Raw genomic sequence first — 20,160 nt, 5'->3', positions numbered from 1 at the left:
TAAAAAAAACATTTTCTTAAGTTATATATATATATAATTAATATATAAACAAATAAGAATTTAGTTTTTGTTTAGATATTATTATATATTTGCATGATAGTAAATCGAATGGTTCTAAATTTACTAAATACTTATTTAATTGTTGGATATAACTAACTATTTATTTAAACTAATATCAAATAATTGATTTGTGATAAATTTAATATTTCATTTTTGATTGATTTTTTTTCTTAATAAATTTTAATATTTGTAGTTAGAAAAATTAAAAGTTATGAATAAGCTTAAGCTTAAACCAGCCTTACCTCGTAAGGTTTAAATTATTGAAAAATCTCCTTATGAAGTAGCTTAATCGTATCAAGATAAATGCTAACCTCTTAGGACTCACCTTTTGGCAAAAATGCAATCTTCATATAATTAAATCTAGCCATCTCAAATAAGATTTATAGCAAAAAAAGTAGATGAGAACGATTTGCTAAATAAAATACAACTAAACGAGAAAAAAGAAAATTAGTCTGAAAATATACATTCATAAATGGAGTAGTCTACAAATAAACAATAAAATGGAAATGAAGTAAAGCAGGATTTAATAGAAAGGAGTAAATAAAACGAATAAATATAATAAAATAGCAATATTTAAAATGGTATGTAAAATAAAAACTAATCTGATGACCCAAGTTCTAATTAAAAATTTAGAAAATTATCTACATCTCTTCATGAAAACTCACAAGCAAAAGTTGATAACGTAGGAAAATAAGTCAAAAATATTTTTGAGACAGCTAAAATTTACTAAAATTATAGTAAGGATGAAACTTTAGGTCCTCAATATACTAAAGAAGGAAAAATAATACCTTATTCTATTGTAGGAAAACCATAGTGGTATGTAAAAGAGTTGACAAAAGAAATATAAAAGCATAAAACTTCTCAAAATAGTGATTGCAGTGACTAAACTTAAAAATTAAATAATAATATTTTAAATGATTTAATAAAAACAAAAAATGATGAGATTCGTAAAAGAGGGAATTCTTATGCACCAATTAGTCTAAACGAAGACGCTGATGCCAAAGAAAAGATGTCTAAAACATAAATTTATCCAAAGCTATGGCATCAGCAAGAAGATAAAACATTCGTCAGTGATATTAAATTTATGAAAAGAAAAAAAAGAGATGAATTAATGAATTAAGTAAATCCTATTTATATTATTTTACTTATAAAATAAAATATTGGTTTGAGCTATACTTTTTACCAATTTTAATTTTATGTTTTTTAAAAAATGTAGAAAGACAACGATGGAAATGAATTTTACTATGAAAAAGAAATGACTTAGGAGTAAGTTATATAAAAAATTCAAGAAGAAGAAGAAAGGCTAAAATTGAATTAAAGCAGAATATAAGAAAATAATAAATGTATACTTAAATCATTAACTATTGAAGAACAACAGTAGCTGTTAAAGGAATAAAAGATTTTAGAAAAATTCGAAAATAATGAAAGAAAATTTGATGAGCTAATATTTAAGTAATCGATGTATATTCAAAGAGATCCTCAGAGATCAATTTTGTTATCTTAAGAATAGCACAGAAAAAAAATAGAAACAATTAATGCATTTGAAATTCTAAAGCCTATAGACTAGAAATATGGAGATTCGTATTGGTATAGAACTTTAAGAAGTTACAACTGTGAACCTAGTGAATAAAATTCTAAGCGTCCTGAATGGAATCCTAACGATAAAAATGAGAGAATCAAAGAAGAGCATCTAGAAATTATTCATAAAAAAAGAGCTTTATCTGCTGCAGTCAGATCATAATAAAAAAATACATTGAATGGTACTTTTCTTTCTTTTAAAAGTGGTCACTATGCTCAATAAAAACTCGACTAGACTTAGAATCAATGGAACTATGAGCAGGTAAAGCACATTTAAGAAGATAATTATGAATAATAAAAGTCTATAGAAGCTATAGGAGTAAACAAATTTAACTTAGAAAAAGATTCTATACTTAGCTACTAAAATTAATAAAGGTTAGCACAATTAACAAATTAAGCTTAAAATCAAGAAAATTCTAACAATTAATCACAATAAATTCAAAATTCATAAACTTTTGACAGATATAACTTATACAAGAGAGGTAATAGCTCTTTTGTAAGTGGTGGTAGATCTAGGATAAACAGTGAAAGTGAAGGCTTTAATGGTTAGATAACTTATAAGACAAAATTCTTAAAAAAATATACTCTGAATGATGAATATAAAAATGGAAAATTCTAATCTAATGGAAGTTTAATCTTTGGTTATCCACGTTAAGAATAACAGTAGTCTCCAAACGGTAGTTTTATTCAAATAAATTAACAGTTCCTAGACTAGTTAAAAGACGAAAATTAATAAAGTGAGTTTTTATTTGAAGAATAAAATATTATGTCAGAAGAAGTTCTTCATGCTTAGTGGTAAGATAGACAAACGCTAGCCAAAACAGGAAAATTTGTTTTCAAAAAAGTATAGCTAAAAAATTGAATTAAGCATTTAAAAAAAGTAAAAATATAAAATAATTAAGCAAGGTATATCAATAAATGTATTTCAAAAATTATTCTAAAAATACTTTATCTTAATAATAAAGCACTAAAGTATTTGAAAAATATTATCAAATTAGATCTAGAATAAGTATTACATTCTTTTAACTTTATGTATTTTTAAATAGTTTGTTTGTTTGATTGGTTATTTTTTCTTTTATTTATAATATAAATTAAGTAGCCAGCCAGTTAGTTATTTTTGGAAAATTAAAGCCACATCTTAACAGATTTTTCTATTTTAATGAAAATGAGTATTTCATCTTAAATTATTTATAAGATTTAATAAGAATCTCAATCGTTTATGTAATAAATTAGAAAGCAATTTTAAATCTTCATTTTGCCTTTTTTGTCTAAGTAAATCCAACTCTGAACCTCAAAACATAAAAATATTATAAAAATCCTACGAGTTATTCATTTATTTTAAGATATAATAAAAGTAATATCATTTGTTTCTTTTCTATTCATGAATTTTATTGTAATTATCTGAAATTAATTGTACTGTAAATTATTTATCACTGCATTTAACTAAATTTTTTTTTAAACAATAATATTTAAAAGTAATTCTTAAAATATCAGATTTTCTCATAACAGATGTAAATTTTAACATCAATATTATTGATTACTTTAACAAATTCAAGGATATAGATCTCCATTTAAATTTTGGAGTAAAAAATATGATATCCAGCACAACTTTAAACATTATAAATAATTTTACATAAATAAATAGATTTATCATGTTTTTTCTCTTTAAATTTTTCTAAATTATTAAAATATTTTTTTGAAAAATGAAAGCTTAAGTTATTTTTACTAAAGAACTAGTAATCAATATATTTACCATCAATTATTGACAAGAATTTATCTTCAAACCCACTCCTAAAATTCAAATTATTTTATATTTTATTAGTAATATAGATTTTTTCTACTTCATCATTTTTTTTGAATTATGCTATAAAGTCCTGTAAACAAAAATAAATATATTTAAATTATTTAACTCACGAGCAAACTATTGATGTTTAATAAAAAAGAGATGAGCATATTTTAAAGATAAGCTAAAATATAAAATAATTTAAGTTTATTAGTTTTAAATATTAAAAAATCATATTTGCTCTTTTAATTATTTGTTTAAAATCTTTTTAGGTTTTTAATTTAATTTTTTACATCTGCAAAAATGATTATGTATTTTAAATAAAGAACTAATTTGTGTGTAAAATTAATTATGTTATGATTAAATATGAAATTAATTATATAAGATATGAGAAAAATGCTTCACAGATTAAAAAGAAAAATTAATATGAGATTTTATTAAACATTTTAAATGCAGATTAGTTATGCCTTTCTAATTAATGAATCAAAATACATACCACAAAATAAATATTGTTTATGTTCAAAAATATTTATGAATATTAAAAATCGATTTGAGTCAGCAATTTTTCAATGATTGTAATCGATTTAAATAACTATTCTTTGATAATCTTACTTATATTTAAATAGGTTTAGTATCTTAATCATTGGAAATAAGTGCTTATCTAATCTGATTCTTTGTTTTCAGTAATTATTAATAATTGCTTTTGTAGATCTATCCAATTTTTACATAAATTATTTAAGTCTAGCACAAGGATAGTCCTCAAATTTTAGTAGCTTGAACATAACATAAAATTTTGACCAATCATTTAAAGATTATATTTTAACATACTTCAAATAATTATTTGCATATTAATAATTTAAATTTTCAATGCAACAAGATGAATGTCTACAACTAAAGCTTGAGAAATTATACAATTTTTAAAGAATTAATAAATTTTATGGTAGATTATTAAGTAAATCAGTTAGTTTTTAATACATGTTTTATGAATATAGACAAAATATTAGGTTAAGTTATTGAATGTAGTTAAATTAAGTTGAGATTTTCATGTTCATGAAATAATATTAATACTAATCATTCAACTATATTACAGAGTCCATAAGAAGTTTTTTGAGGAGGGTAGAGAATATTTATTTAAATATTTATGATTTATTAATTTCCAAACCAAATGTGATTGATTACACTAAAAAAGTAATGGGCATTAAAAAAAAGCAATATATCTGAACATTTTTGAATTTTTATTTGAGAAGTAATTTGAATGAAAAAATGAATGCAAACTAATTATGTCATGCAATAAATAGCAAATATGTAAATAGAAATTGAAATCAAATTATTAATTGTAACATTGAGATAGGGAGTAATAAAAATAGCTGAGGGGGGAAAAGTGGGGGAAAGAGAAAAAAAAAATTAAAAATAGTTTGAATTAGAAAAGTAATAATAACGTAAATTAATACTTTTAATATAATCAAATATTGCTACTGATCATAGCAGAAATAGACCATTGATTATAACAAAATAAATATAATTAATTGAATCGAAAATAAATAAATAGAAATCATAAAAATTTAGTTTCACTAAATTGAATTAAACATAAATAATTTTTATCTATTCATTAAACAAGAATAGCACCACAATCAATTTATTATTCCTTCACCCTTACTACAATATTCAAAATACATTGAAATACTTATTTGCCTTCTAATCCTACAAATATAAACAAAAAATGGGTTGCCATACATCTAAATCAAATAAACTCGAAGATAAAATTAACTAAATTATTACTATTTATTCTGAGATTTTAGATGAAATAAGAGAAAAGAGACAGTAATATCTCGGTAAATGTGGTAATTTAGAAGATGATGAAGATTTAAATAGAAGCAACAATAACAATAACCTCATAGCTGATTTTGATTTTTCTAAAAAGTAGACTTTCCAAACTCAGGTTTCAACTGGTGGATTACCAAACAACTCAATTTCTTAGAAGTCTACTACAATGTTTGCTTCTAAAAAGTCTCTTGAAAAGGCTGAATTACAAAGAAAATCTACTAGGGCAGATGTTTGGAGATTTTCAAACCGTAATAGTTTCGAGTAGCAATAGGATAATAACAACCTAAAAGGCTTACCAAACAAAAGTATATTGAAATCAGAAGACTTCACCTAATATATGTTTTTCTTGAAGAACATTAGCAACAAATTTGAAAAAATAAATTAAAAATAATTGGATTTAATTGAATCTTACTACAATTCCGATAAACAAGATATCCAAATCGAGATTAAGAGATTACACAATAAAATTGAAAATGCCTAAAAAAAGAAGACCTAGGTAGAAAATTGCCTAAACAAAGTTCTTAACAAAGAGTAATTTACTCCTCTTCCTGATGGCTATGTTGTTGCCAATCATTATTGATATGATTCAGTTCATGATTTGATGATATTTAATACTAAATTATTCCTCCATTACTAAAAATATATTCAATACCCTACTAAATATTAAAAAAAACAAATAAAATCTTTTCATACTAACAAAATATAAATTAGAACCATTAAATTAAACTACTCAAAACATTTTACTAACCTTTTTACTAAAATACACATACAAATATTCAAAAGATGCTGTAATTCAGAGCATCTATCAATCTTACTAAATAATCATTAAATATGTAAATCTATATCCATCCATCCACCTAATTTCATGAAATTTGTACTTATTTAAAAAAATTATCCATAAAATGATTTTCTCTCCTGAAAAATGCATGATAAATTTATAGTATTATTTTAATTTATAGTTTAACTTTTAATTCATTTGATTCCTAAAAGTTTGCTTTCATAATCTGATTTCAATATAAGTGTTGCTTTCCCAAGAAACAAATTTCATATAATAGTCTAATTATTAGCACAAATATTATATTTTTCAATGTATATATTATTCTCGCTAAATTAAAAAAAAATAAGGATATTCGAAGAATCTATATTTTGTTTATAAAATCTTTTATATTTTTTGTTTATTTTTGAAACATCGAAATTTACATAAATTATATAAAGGTACTGAAAATTTTTTATATAAAAATATTTTGAAATAGTACACTTCTTTAAGGTTTTTTATTTGCACCACTTAACAAAATGGTAATTACTTTTATTATTTTTTTTTCTTTTCTGCTAATTGGTTGTATTCCACACATTTGATTTCAAATAAATATAAAAGAGTATCTATAAGCAAAAGACTATAAATTAATATTTTTTTCCAACTTAAATCACAAGATTAATTATCTGCTAATTTATTAAAATGGAAAAGTACATAAAAAAGGCTGGCCCCTAATTATATAAAGTAATAAGCGACTCAATTTACATTTTAATTATTGGCTAGTTTGATCTAAGTGTGATTCTATATGATTGTGATTAGTTACTTTAAGTATAAAGGGTTTTAACAAATTTTCAAACATGTATTAGTAATCCAAACTTTATTGCCTCTATTTGGTTTCTCTATTTGAAGTAAAAATATGGCAAATATAAAAGCTAAAATATAAGCTGTAAAAAAAGAGTATTCTGTAATATTTTCTAAACTAAAATTAAATTGAAATAGATAAATAATATATATATGTTAATTATTAAATACAATATTTTTACCTACCTACCTATTCAATCATTTACTGAATAAATAAAGTTAAAACAAAAATTAATAAAATTGTACTTAATTAATTAAATTAAAGCTAAATTTAGTATTTCTCTTTTAAAGATTTTCAGTTTTCTTTAAAAAAGTTATCAGAGTTTAAAATAAAATCATATTAATGATTTAAAAATCTATTTTTAATGATTTAATCAAGAAAAATGAAATAATTTAATAGTTACAAGGAAAAGTAAATGCTATTAGATTGGAAACAAGAAGGCCTTATCACTTGAATTGAGTTACTTACCTTAAATTACTCTCTATACTAAATAAAGTAAATAAAGTTCGCGCTGGTTAAACATATTTTTACATGGATTTAGCATATTTTAGTTCTATATGTTCGATCTAATTTAATTTATTTTCAAATTATAATATTTAGCAATTATTAAAAGCAGCAATTATGTGCTGTAAAGAAAAAACTTTAATTTACTTTCATGAAATAAAAAATTGAAAGATATTTTTAATTATTAATACATAAATAACAAGACTTGTATTTTGATGGGATAAATATTCTTAAGAGATTTATTTAGTATTAAAATTTAAATTTATATTGGTCAGTGACTTCTCTGGCTGAATGCTTGAGCTTTGTAAGCTAAATTAAAATACTAAGAAAAAAAATTTGTAATAAGTGATTATTAATAAATAACCTTAATTTATAGAATAATCATACAAAAGTATTAATAATTTCCCGATTACTATTGGTTACAACCTAAACTATTAATTTGCTTACAAATATTTAGTATCGAAGTATTTTAGGGAAATAATCTGCTTATAAATTTAATTTTACTTAAAATTTTAGATATCTTTTTAGATTTATTTTAATGAGTTTAAAAATCGTAAAGTAAAAAAACTTTTAAACTTTTATTCAATAATGTTTAAGGCATACAATCATACATTTATTTCTAAACATTTCTTTATAATTAACAAAGTGATTTATTCATACAAGGTTTTTTATAATTTTGCTTATCCTATTAATATATCTAGAACTGAGCATGATGATAAATTTGAAATAAACTTTATAGGATTTCATTAACATTTCGAATAGTTAATTAGAAATTAAAATAGTATAAAACCAGCCTTTCGCAAATTTATAAATTTAATACTTGAGCCTTAAAAATGCTATATAAATTGGTACTAATATACTTAATTTGGATTTTAAGTATCCAACTCGAGAAATATTTTAAATATATAAATAGATTTAAAAATAAAGATAAATATAGATAAGACAGTCCAATTCCTATTTGATTAAATGAAATAATTAACCCAAAAACCTTTTTATTACTTTACGCTAAAATTAGCTTTGCATGTAAAAATAAATTTGGCTTTAAGTTATTTAGAAAATAAAAAAATATTATTCTAATTTACATATTAAGTATATTCCTTTAAACAATTTATTTAAAAATAAATAGAAACTATCTTACTTCTAAAAAGTGTAAGGAATTTAAAAATCCCACAAATTTATTTAAAAATTTTCAGGAAATATTATTAAAAACTTTAGTAATCAACTCAAAAATCAACCGAAAATCATGCTAGAAATAATTCAATAATTAACTCTTAAATTCTTCAATATTAATAATTAATTTTCTATTCTAGCTATAAATTAATATTTAATATTTATATTTTTTTAGTATTCTTTGATGTTTAACTTTGAATATTTGAAGTCATGTGAAATTTAATAAATATTATCAAAACTTAATGCGTTTTATGTTTTATATTAATTTTTAATTAATCAAAACAGGGAAATCAATTTTTTGTAACAAACCGGTTGAGTTTATTGGTTTATAATTCAAGGCAAGTATTTATCAAAGATTTTAAACAAAATTCATGAATTAAAACAAAAAAAAATATGTATAAATTATATATTTTTCATACAAAAATTAATTAAAATAATGTTTTTCAAAAAGCTTGAATCTAGTTTTCAAACCTTTTATATATATTTTTTTCATTTAGATTTGAAATATTCTCTAATATTCTCTCCAGATATTTCTTCTAGCTTTATTACTATCGACTTAGAAATTCTTTCTACTTCAGGATCGAGGTCATCAAGAGTTTCACTGATAAATGGTAAAATGTCATTAACTAAAATCATGTATCTTTCACCAAATGTTTCAAGAATCTTTTCAAGTGTCTTAAGAATTGCTAATCTAATTTTACTGTTTTCACTTCTGGTCTTAAGCAAAAGCTAATTTTAATTGAAAATTATTTAATATTCTTTCATATCTTTCAATTGAAAATATTCATTTATTTGCAAATCAAAATATAAAACATTCATTCTATTTTTGAAATGTTTTTAAATTTAAAAGTAGGTTTTTTTAATTTTTTTTGATTATCTAAAAATGATTGTAAAAAGTAAATTTTAAGAATAAATTCTGTTTAAAAATATTTTTATAAAGTAAAAAATAATAAGATTTTAATTTACATTATAGTTGAGTGTTTTCCATTTGTAATCTTCTTTAAGGAGTTAGAACAAGGAAATTATTGTAGGAGCTAAATGGGTATCTATGAAGGTCAAGTAATCAGAATAAGCATTAAAGTAGAATGCATCATAAATTGAAAGAAGAGGTTCTATTAGATTTTAGAACTTAGTTGTATCAATGAATTCTTCTTTGTCGTTTTAGAAGCAAGACTTTAAGGATGCCAAGTTGAGTTGGGTAAGTTTCAAGGATAATTAATGATATATGCTTGTATTTTCGTCATTATTATCTTCTCTCTTTCTCTTTTTGTTAAGAGAAGCATTTTGTTGCATTAGATCAAGAGGGTTTTGGACAGAATATATTTTTGAGAAAGAATTAAATTGATTCAATTAAGTCTCAAATATGAAGTTGAAGAATGGAGTAAACAGTGAAGTCATTGTTTCAGATAATTAGAAAACGATTTTTAATAAAACAATTTTACGATATTCTAAGAAGTGATATCCACATTCAGATTCATTGAATATACGTTCAGACCAAGTTACAATATTCATGAAGAACTTACGTAATTGAATTTCATTAGTTTTAATTACTAAGGCAGCAACTGACTTTACTTAAGCATCTTCGACTACGTCTATTGTTTCAGGGATGTATAATTCTTTATTAATAAATTGTTTTCTGGTGTAATCAAGAGATAAGAAGATTTTCTTGTATATTTCTTAGAGGAATGCATCAAGTGTATCAGAATCAATCTATTAAAATGTCTTTTCAAGTAAAAGTGTGTATAATTCAACAGCTTAGGGTGAAATCTATTAACAAGTTTCAGTATGAGGAAGCAATATGCACTCTAATAATACACGTGATTCCAATAAGGTGGATAATTTATTGATAAGCTCGGTAAGAGGTTAATGAATAGATGGTCTTGCTGAAAAACTCAAAATAGTTAATGATATGAAAGAGAGATAAGGAGAAATTAAATTTTTAAGACAAAGGATTAAGTTTTCAATAGAGCGGACAACCAAAGTAAACAAACCATCTAAGTTTTTAACAATAGAATCTTGATGTTTGAAATATTAAGGCTAACTAAAAATGTTAACTTCTAGATTTTGCTAATCAAATACTTCCTTAACAAACTCGGCCATAGAATTTCCTTAGTTTTCTTTAGATTTTGATGAAGCACTTTAACTGTTGATAATATTGATAAGAGTGTCGAAGGAGTCCTTATCATTAAAGTAAAGTAATCCGAGAGCTTGACGTAATAATTCACCAGCAATAGAATGAAGGTGAGGTAATACTCTGAATTTGTTTCCTTGAGCAGAAAGGTTAGCTATCAAAAAGATTAAAGAAGTCTTCAACATAAAAGAATAGTTTTAATTTTCAACGAAACAAATGAGGGTATCCATTAATCCAGCACTGTCAATTTATTAATTTTAAGGTTAGAATAAACCAGGTTTTCTATTAAGTGCAGTAGTAAATAGAACAATACAGCTTGACAAATACTTTTAAATACTTCTCTATTCTTAAGAGGTAGAAATTTATTTTTGCTTGGATTTCTTATTTTTCTTGGTTTTTTCGCTAGTTTTAATATCAGCCTTATCACTCTCTGTGTTATTGATGTTGTTGCTGTTGTTAAGATAAACTGTTTTTAAATTAGCAGCAATTTCTTCATGCAAAGTTTTAACAATTCTAATGATTGCAAAGTTATGTTTTTTCTTGATGGTGGGAGCAGAATCAAGCTATTAATTCATAATTTCAAGAATAGAAGAACGGATATGATATGAAATTTGATGATTGTTATCTAAGATAAGAGCACAAATAGTGAAGAAAATATCAATTTCGAAGAGACGGATGAATGAAGATGTGAGGACAGCGTATGCTTACATTATTCTTTTTAAAGGTTTAGCAAAAGGAGTCAATAAGCCTCCGTCTTTTGAAGATTTACATCTACTCATTGCATTCTTTTACAAGTTATCAAAGCGGATTAACTCATAGTAAAATGAGAAGAATGTTTTTGCAATTTTTTCTGTAGAGTTAGGTTTTTCTATCAATGATTTTAAGGTACGCAAGAAAGGTTCACTCTTAAAAAGAGTGTGGAGTAAAACAAGAGAGTTTCTAATGAAAGTTTTGCAAGCGTTAGGGCGTTTGGAAGTAATTTAAAGATACTTAGCTATTAAGAAACTCTAAGGATTCATAAGCTTGTTTAAGTTTTCGTCTGAAGGGAGAGAATGGAAAGTGGTCCACTGAACAAACACACCTTTAATAAAGTTAAGGAATGTGTTCAAAGAGTTGGAGCATACATTGTCAGAAATTTAGTTTTCATCTAAAACTTCTTCCAAAAGGGTATTTTCGGGCTTTGAAAAAAGCAATTCAGTAATGGCTAAAGGTATTTCTTTTAATATAACTTCACTCATTTTGGGGTGAGTCAGATTATTAGCAGCTTAAATAAAGAGAACTCTGAGAAGGTTTGAAGGACCACCATATATTTCAGAAAGTTAACGAATCTTTGTAAGAATTGATGTTTTTTGCTAATTGAAATAAGGTAATAAAGAAAAAACAGCTTGTAAATGTAGTAGTGAGAATTTAACTAATTTATTGCGTCTCACTTCTCCAGCGTGTTGCATTAATTTCTTAGCAACAAAACCAAAGATTTCAAACAAAAATTCTACTTTGGATTCTAATATTTAAGATTAGGTCATTTACTTCTACTCTTCGGTTTAGGCTTCCTATTATTAGTTATTTTGTTCTTCATTTTCAATTTGTTTTTGTTCAGATAAGAAGTTTTTGTACATTTACTCAAGCACATCAAATAAAATGTTTGTTATTTTTTTAAAGTTAATTGAACAAATTAAACACATTATATCAGCAGTTTCGTGAACTATTTCGAGTTGTTGCAATTCGAAGTATTATTTTTCACTTTAGTCCATCTCTTCACCTTACTATTATTCGCCATTTTGTTCTTCTTCATCAGTTGTTTTCCATTCTGAGCTCTTTGGAGTATTTTTTTGTATATGGAATTTTAAGATTTCAATAAATTTATATTCTTCATTATTTTCTCCGCCAGTTATTCTTAGTTTTATTTCGTTTAATGAGGCAGTTTCTGCTTCTGATAATTTATTTACATTTTTAACAGAAGACAGGAGTGTTTGATGCAAGTAAATGTTATAGGCTTAGCACTTTTTGATAATTCTGAAAAGTAGCACCTAAATACGAGGAGTAGCAAGAGGGACTTAAATAATATCGAATAACTTATTAAGATCTAATTCTTAAGTTACAGTATCTTCTTTTAACAAAATTAATTCTAACATATAAATAACTTGATTTTCATGCTTTTGTGAAAGTTTTTTTAATTTGAGTTGATTGTTAATTAAATTCTACAAATAATCTAAAAGAGATTAGCAAATGCCTTTAGAGAAATTGATAGAAATAAGATGCTCTGTTAAACCATCAAAAGTCATGCTATTCAAATTTTCTAAAATAAGCTTTAAGAAAGAAAGCTGATTGGATTCGTTTAAGCGTTGGAATACTTTATCATCCAAAGAAGAAATAAAAGTGCTTAAAAGAGTAGCTCTAAGCTTTCTATTTTCAATTTTAGAAATTTTTTGTAAAAGAACATCTGCATAAAGGTATTAGAAGTTTGAGTTTAATAATTCATCACTAGGTAATCTAGAATAAAACTCAACATACATAGCCATCAAATTATTATCTTTTTCTAGATATGAATTTTCACGTAATTTTTGTAACAACTCTATTAAAAGATTTTGATCAATATTATTAAGGTTAAATTAGTATTGTTATTATTATTATTATTATTGGTTAGGCTTTGCTACTTAGTGGTGATGCTTCACGATTTCAGCAAAAATTCCCATAAAAGAAACTAAAAATTCACTTTGTACTTGTGAGTAAATTTAAGACAATAAGAAATTCAATATGCTATTTAAATCTCTCTGTTGATTATTCTACTATTGCTATACTTCCTTAGCAATAATTTTACCGATAGGAGGATTATGGACAGCTAATTCTACTCTGTGCTTGCTTACTACTTCACATAAATTTAACAAAATTTTATATTTAATGTTAACTTTTTCAATGTTATTTTCTTATTCCATTTGTTGATTTTCTACTCCAACAAAGCAAGTGTTTGTGTTTAATGCATCACTCAAACGTATAGCATCAAACTCACCAGCATTTTTCTTTAGGATTTTCTTACAGTTCTCCATTATTAAGAAAAGACCTTGTTTTTCTTAAGCTATGGCACTACCAAGCTTTATAAGGGCAAGAGTGAAGAGTTAATAAGACAATTAGCTTGTTACCTTTTCAGTGTTGGCTTTAAGAGTTTAATTAATCAAGAAAAGACACTTAATATTACCTTAAAGAGTTAATCCATCACAGCTTTGAGTGTACATGAATTTTTTACCTAAAAGAAGGCAAATATCGTTGAATGGCAACTTGTCAATCAAATCTGATTTAATTAAAATTAAGTTTTCGTATTAGGGCTATTCTAAAATGAAATTAAGTAGATTAACTATGATTTCGTTAGATACTATAGAGTTGTTATAGTTCTTTACTATAAATTTACAAACCTAGCTATTAAGCAAAATGTAATCAATTTGATTGGCACTTTTGTTGTGCTTTGAATCAATAACTATATTCTAAATGATACTCAAGCAGGAATGTAATAAACTCTTTTATGAAACTGCATCCAAAGTAGTAATTAAAGCAAGTTACTCAGCATTATCAAACACATTTGCCATAAAATTAGCTATTCCTTAAATGCATAAAACATCTTTACTAAGATTTTACAAACACTAGAGGAAGTTACTGAATTCATTCTTTGCACTTAGCAACAAATCAATCATAGGGAATTGCTTTTTTTACAATTTTTCAAAAATGTTAGGAAGATAATCTTTTAAAGTTTAATAAATTTCTTTATAACTATCTGCAAGATCATCAGATTGAACAAGCACAAAGAAAGTAGAAAAAACCCATTACTTTTACAAGACATTCTCATTGTCACTTCTAAGAGTTAAGGTACGGAAAGTCTTCACTATTTCTTTTTTGAAAGTAACACCAGCTTAGTTTTTAAGATTTGAGATTAAAAAGCGATAGAAGCCTTAGATCATTTAAAGTTTAGAGTGGTTTCTACGTTGTTCATCTTCTATTTCAGATTAAGCAATTTCAATAGCAGGATGAGTTAATAATTCGAAAACTATTTTAAGAGTTTTGCTGTTGGTTTCTACATTTAATTTGAGAACAATGATATTTACCAAGTAATCCAAATAATTTGCCAACAACTCTTTTTTTTCTTCTGGGTTTTGTTCGTTATTCAACATTGTAAGAATAGCATTAAGATATTCTCTGTTTTCTTAAGCTCCCTTCTTATTTTTAGATGATGATGTTTAAATGATCAAATTTCTTTTGAGAAGAACATTTTCATGGAAAGATACACTTCCAGGGAAATTTTCATTCATAAAATGTTTTAACTTTTCTACTTTTACATTTTTTTCATTATTTTCCTTTTGATTGCTAGTTTCTTCTGCTATTTTGGAATTCAGATAATGAATTAAATCAGCCAAAAAATATTTCTTCATAAAAACAACTACCTCAGTTTAGATATCAACATTTATTTCAGTTTCACCTACTTCAGAACTAAAGAAGAATCTTTCGAAGACAATATTCTTTAGTAATTAGTCCTTTAATTCGGGATTAGAGCTTGAATAGATGGAGTCATAGGTTTATAAATTTTCAACAAGAGATTCAACAAAAGAAATACTTGACTCAAATTGCTTTAAAGATCCACTAACTAAAGCACTAAAAGTTAAAGCGAAGAAATTAAGTGTACTATATTATTGGCTCACCTTATCAAAACTAATTTTGAATATTTCATCAAATTGGTAGGCTTCACTTAACTTATTAAGTTATGCAGTAGTAATATGTTTCAAGAAATTACGCTGGCAGATGAAGAAGAGGAATTTTACTACAGTTTCTACACATTTAGTTCCTTCTGCTTAAGTCTTAGCTTGCTTTGTCAATTATTAAGAGTTAATTTTAGTAATAAGAAATGATGCAAACTCATCAATTATTTATGTATTAATATTTTTATCTCTAACTAAAAGAGAACCTAAAGCGATTAGGGCAAAGCTAATCGCTGCATGATCTCCTCTCTTGAGGAAATGATTAATAGTTTCAATTAAGCTACTGACAAAGGTCTCTGTCAAACGAGTTTTTATTGATAACAAATCAATTAAAATAGCTTGTAAAAAGCTAGTAGGATTTACTTTAAGTTTACTAGCCTTATTATCAGTACCAACCATATTGAAAACAACATCATTAGATTTTTCTTCATTAGTTTCAGATTTTTTCTTATTAGACTATGAATAATAAAGGTCTGAAACCTTTTGATTGTATTTAATTAATTAAGCTAAGATGTGACTATCATAGTTGATTTACTTGGCAATGGTTTCACGTTAAACCATTTCACCTTTTGAAATAGGAGTATTTAAAAAGCCAAAATGCTCACGAGTCTTAAGAGTTACATTCTATAATAAACGAGTGTAAAAAGGGGTTGCATGGTAATGCATAAAATATATGATAACATACTCAGCTTCATAATGATGAACATTAAAATTACGAAGAAGGTAATCAATAATTTTATGTGCATCTTCTTCTAAGAAGTGGAGTGAAACTAAACACAAAAATTCTTATAATTTTTCAGAAAGTTCTTCGTTTTCTTTCTTTAGCAAAATATTTCTGTCGACTCTTCTGTATTTTGGGCCGAAAATTGCTTCTTAAAATTTCATGAAATTTTCATCCTTAATACATAACTTCTAAAAACCAGTTACTGCTAAAGAGTAAATTTGCTCTAAATCTACAGCGCTTGCTACTTTTGCATGGAAAAGTAAGGAAGCTGCCTATACTACATCATTTTTTTTAATAACTGTCTAATCTTGCTATTTGAGCTATGACAACTGCTATGCTAAACTTGACATTTTTGAATTTGAATAGAAAATTTATTTAATTTATTTTATTATTAATAATTTAAGCTATTTGCTCTTTTATTTTATCAAGTATTTGCTTGTTAGTTTATCCTTTTTATGTCAGATTGATTTAATTTACTTTCTTATATCTAAAATAAATCTAAGATTAACTAAATCTTAATAGCTTCAAAATGCTACTTTGGCATTTTTTTACCAATTTATTTGCCTTGAAACTTTTATTCATTTTAATAAGTTCTATCATATTTTTTCTACTAAATTTAGCTTGAAAATTAATTTCGACTCATTGATTGTACATTCATCTCATCTAAATCTTAAAATTTTCAATTATCATCATAATTAAAGATATTTTTAATTATTTTAAATGTTGGTAGCAAATTAATTCTACTAATTTGGTAGACATTTAAAGCAAACTAAAAATACATTTTTACTTTAAAAAATAATCAAAAATGAAAATTAAATTGCTTTTAATATATAGGTAGGTAGGTATATTAGACATTATATTTAATAATTAAAAGGGGATTAATAAATTTGTATTTTTTAATTTTATAAACTTTTGATATTTACTGAATACAAGCAATAAATAAATAATGTTTCATAATAAAGATTTTAATGTAGGTAAAAATTTTCTCAGTTTTCCACTGAATCATGAAGAAATACTTTGAATGGCATTTCATCTTCACCTTGAGTGGTATGATTTTATCCTTTGTTTACTTTTTTATGAGAATTATTTTACATGAGTTAATTTTTTCTTTTATTATTGAGAAGGTCTATTGTGTATAAATATCCTTTTTGCTAAGATTTAGCCCATATTACTATTTAATTATATTTTGGAGAGTAGGATATATTGTTCCAAGCATAAGTTTTAAAATTCTTAATATTTCCATTAGTTATTTCATTTGTTACAACAGTTTTAGTTATATAGTTATAAATTAGCAAATTTTTCTTATAATACAAAGCAACGTGAGTATTATCATGCAAATATAAAATTTATATAGAACGTTTATCATCTGAGGGTTACTTAAGTAGATTTTTAACAAGTAACTTCTATTCAAAATTATCATTGTTCACAATTATTAAATTTAAAAAACTATCAATCATAGCAGTCTTATTATTATCAATAGGTGTACTAGAATATATCTAAGCATATTTATTAATTTCAATACCTTCTTTTTGATTTTTATACAATACTTGTTCCAAATCATAAATCATAATCGAATGATTTTTCGATAAACAAACTACAGCTTTATCTTAATTTGGAGTAATAATTATTTATAAAACTGAAGATTTTGGATAAAGGTGAATTAATTTGCCATCAACTAAGCTACCTATTTGTAATTAGCCTTTTGAATTACCAATAAGTAAAACTTTATGTTTCCTAGATTCTGCAAAAGTACTTATAGTCCCACAATTCTCAAAATGAAATTTCTCTAACCCTGTTATGTAGTCCCATACCTTAAGCCTTTTATAATCACTCACACCTATCCAGTTTATATTTGTCTATAACTCTTTAATTAGAGCTATTGAAACATATTCCTCTCTAAAATTAACTTCATCATCAAATAAATCTAAGAATAAATTTATCACACCATTTTGTTGATTGTTCATGTTATTTTGAACCATTTATAAATTCTAGTTGTTATTAACTACTTAATTTTAATGCAATTCATTAAACGAAGCAATTACTCTAAAATTAATCTATCTAATAACTTTCATCGATTTGAAGTGAAGAATCTCAACTCCTTTGCTATTCCCTAAAGCTAAAAGAGTATCATTTCTTAAAAAGCACAAAGCATTATATGTCTTAGGGAAGCGTTTAGTATTTTTTATTACCATTTTTATCTAATTATCTTGCTCTTTTGCTTCATTAAAAACATCTTAACAACTTTTCTAATTTTTTCTCTTCTTTTTTTATTGCTCCAGATTCATTACTTTTATAAATATATAGCTTGCTACTTTAATCAAATATTTCTAAAAAAAAAGATTATATTAGATTCCAGAAATTAATTAAGCTTACAATAAAAAAATAATTTTTTGAATATATTTGAAACAATCAATAATTTATTTTATTTTAAATTTTAAGCTATTTATTTTTTATAATTTAGTTTGAATTATACAAATTGCTATCTGAGAAAAAAAATGATAGTAATTCGTAAAACTATTTTTTTTTTAAATTTATCAACGAATTGAGACAAAGTAAAAAAGTGAAATGAGACAACTAAAATAAACTAAAATAGGTTATTAAAGGATTTAAGAATTTTTTTGTATAAATTACATAGTTGATTTAACTAAATTATTTAATAGAATAACAAATTTATTTTGAATTTATATTTGATAGATATATGTAATAGGTAGGTAGATAGATAGACACATGTTTAAAACTATTTTATGAATCAAAATTTAAATTTAAAAATATCAATGCTGTATTTATCTAATTGGCTACAAATAGATATTCTATTTGTAATAATTTTTACAAAATTTTTAAAAGAAGCGCTAAACCGAAACAAAATAAATCTAATACATAATAAAAATTATTGCATAAACGTTTAGAAACCAATAAAAAAGGATACAAATACTCATAAATTCACTATTTTTTTATTAAATAAATAGTAGCAATAAAATCAATTTTTAACCTTTTTAACTTTAACAGGTTCTGAATCATCAGAATCATCACTTTCATCACTACTGGAAGAAGAAGCAGGCTTAGCAACTACTTTCTTAGAAGATTTCTTTTCTTGTTCTTCTTCAGCTTTCTTAGATACGGCTACCTTCTTATCCTTTGAAGCTTTAGAGCTTTCAGTAGTAGAGGTAGCAACCTTGGCTTTAGCTACTGGTTTTACTTCTTCAGATGAATCATCGTCACTTTCATCAGAATCAGCTTTACTTGGTTTTTAAACAACAGCAGAAGCTGCTTTGGCCTTTGCTTCTTTAGCCTTCTTTTCTTATTTCTTCTTGGCCTTGCTTTTCTTTTATTCTTCACTTTATGAAGTAGAAGGAGCAGTAGATGATGATTAAGTTGAACCATTATTTTTTTTATTGAACTCAGCAAGCTTAGAATTATACTCTTTTTTGAGTTACTCTTCTTTTTTTATGTAACCTTGCTTTTTATCTTAACTCAAGTCTCTCCATTCTTAACCTACAACCTTAGAAATTTCAGAGAAAGAAAGGTCAGGGTTTTTAGCCTTAATTTCTGGTTATCTAGTTTAGCAGAATATGAGATAGGCAGACATTGGCTTTTTGGGGGCGTTTGGGTCCTTCTTTTCCTTCTTTTTCTTTTTCTTATCATCGGTGGACTTGTTATTAGAAACTGCAGGCTTAGCGTCAGCAGCTCCAGACTTGCCAAACTTTTGGAAAAGTGTAGCCAAACCACTAAGTTGGCTGCTTACTTATTAGCAGAATTAGCTAAATTCAGAACTCATTCTTTTCTTTTTTTTTTTTCTTTTATTTTCTTTGTTTTTTTCTTGATATATAAATTATTTTCTCTTTTTTGGGAATAATTAATTTTTATGCGAAGCCGCTTTTTTTTCCCTTATCTTCTCGCTGTAAATTGAGCATTTCTCTCAGCTTTTCTCCCCCTTTATTTATTTGTGTATATATTTTTATTTCTTCACTACAACTTATCAATCATTTCCAGTGACCGGCCCACTCAAAACTTTACTAACATTTTCAGCGAAA

The 20,160-nt window shown here is 24.8% G+C and overlaps 5 protein-coding genes across 5 annotated transcripts; 3 read left to right on the top strand and 2 right to left on the bottom strand. All coding sequences in view use genetic code 6, as the record gives it.

Annotated features, from left to right (window-relative positions):
* Window positions 1-223: 223 nt before the first annotated feature.
* On the top strand, window positions 224-2,500 carry TTHERM_00216090 (hypothetical protein; the record flags this gene model as incomplete). The annotated part of the gene is made up of 2 exons (XM_001020479.2): window positions 224-1,180; window positions 1,277-2,500. Exons 1-2 carry the CDS (start codon window positions 272-274, stop codon window positions 2,498-2,500), a joined length of 2,133 nt encoding a protein of 710 aa, XP_001020479.2. The 5' UTR covers window positions 224-271.
* Window positions 2,501-4,688: 2,188 nt separating this feature from the next.
* Window positions 4,689-5,825, top strand: TTHERM_00216080 (hypothetical protein; the record flags this gene model as incomplete). The annotated part of the gene is made up of 1 exon (XM_001020478.3): window positions 4,689-5,825. One exon carries the CDS (start codon window positions 4,689-4,691, stop codon window positions 5,823-5,825), a length of 1,137 nt encoding a protein of 378 aa, XP_001020478.2.
* Window positions 5,826-9,024: 3,199 nt separating this feature from the next.
* On the bottom strand, window positions 9,025-16,479 carry TTHERM_00216060 (BP28CT domain protein; the record flags this gene model as incomplete). The annotated part of the gene is made up of 2 exons (XM_001020476.1): window positions 9,025-9,264; window positions 9,502-16,479. 2 exons carry the CDS (start codon window positions 16,477-16,479, stop codon window positions 9,025-9,027), a joined length of 7,218 nt encoding a protein of 2,405 aa, XP_001020476.1.
* A 654-nt stretch (window positions 16,480-17,133) lies between these two features.
* Window positions 17,134-17,499, top strand: TTHERM_000216059 (transmembrane protein, putative; the record flags this gene model as incomplete). The annotated part of the gene is made up of 1 exon (XM_012798718.1): window positions 17,134-17,499. One exon carries the CDS (start codon window positions 17,134-17,136, stop codon window positions 17,497-17,499), a length of 366 nt encoding a protein of 121 aa, XP_012654172.1.
* Window positions 17,500-19,106: 1,607 nt separating this feature from the next.
* On the bottom strand, window positions 19,107-19,904 carry TTHERM_00216040 (high mobility group (HMG) box protein; the record flags this gene model as incomplete). The annotated part of the gene is made up of 1 exon (XM_001020474.3): window positions 19,107-19,904. One exon carries the CDS (start codon window positions 19,902-19,904, stop codon window positions 19,107-19,109), a length of 798 nt encoding a protein of 265 aa, XP_001020474.3.
* Between the last annotated feature and the right edge of the window lie 256 nt (window positions 19,905-20,160).

Source organism: Tetrahymena thermophila, assembly GCF_000189635.1.
Source record: "Tetrahymena thermophila SB210 genomic scaffold scf_8254564, whole genome shotgun sequence".
Lineage (NCBI taxonomy): Eukaryota > Ciliophora > Oligohymenophorea > Hymenostomatida > Tetrahymenidae > Tetrahymena > Tetrahymena thermophila.
This window is presented reverse-complemented; position numbering and strand designations above follow the sequence as displayed.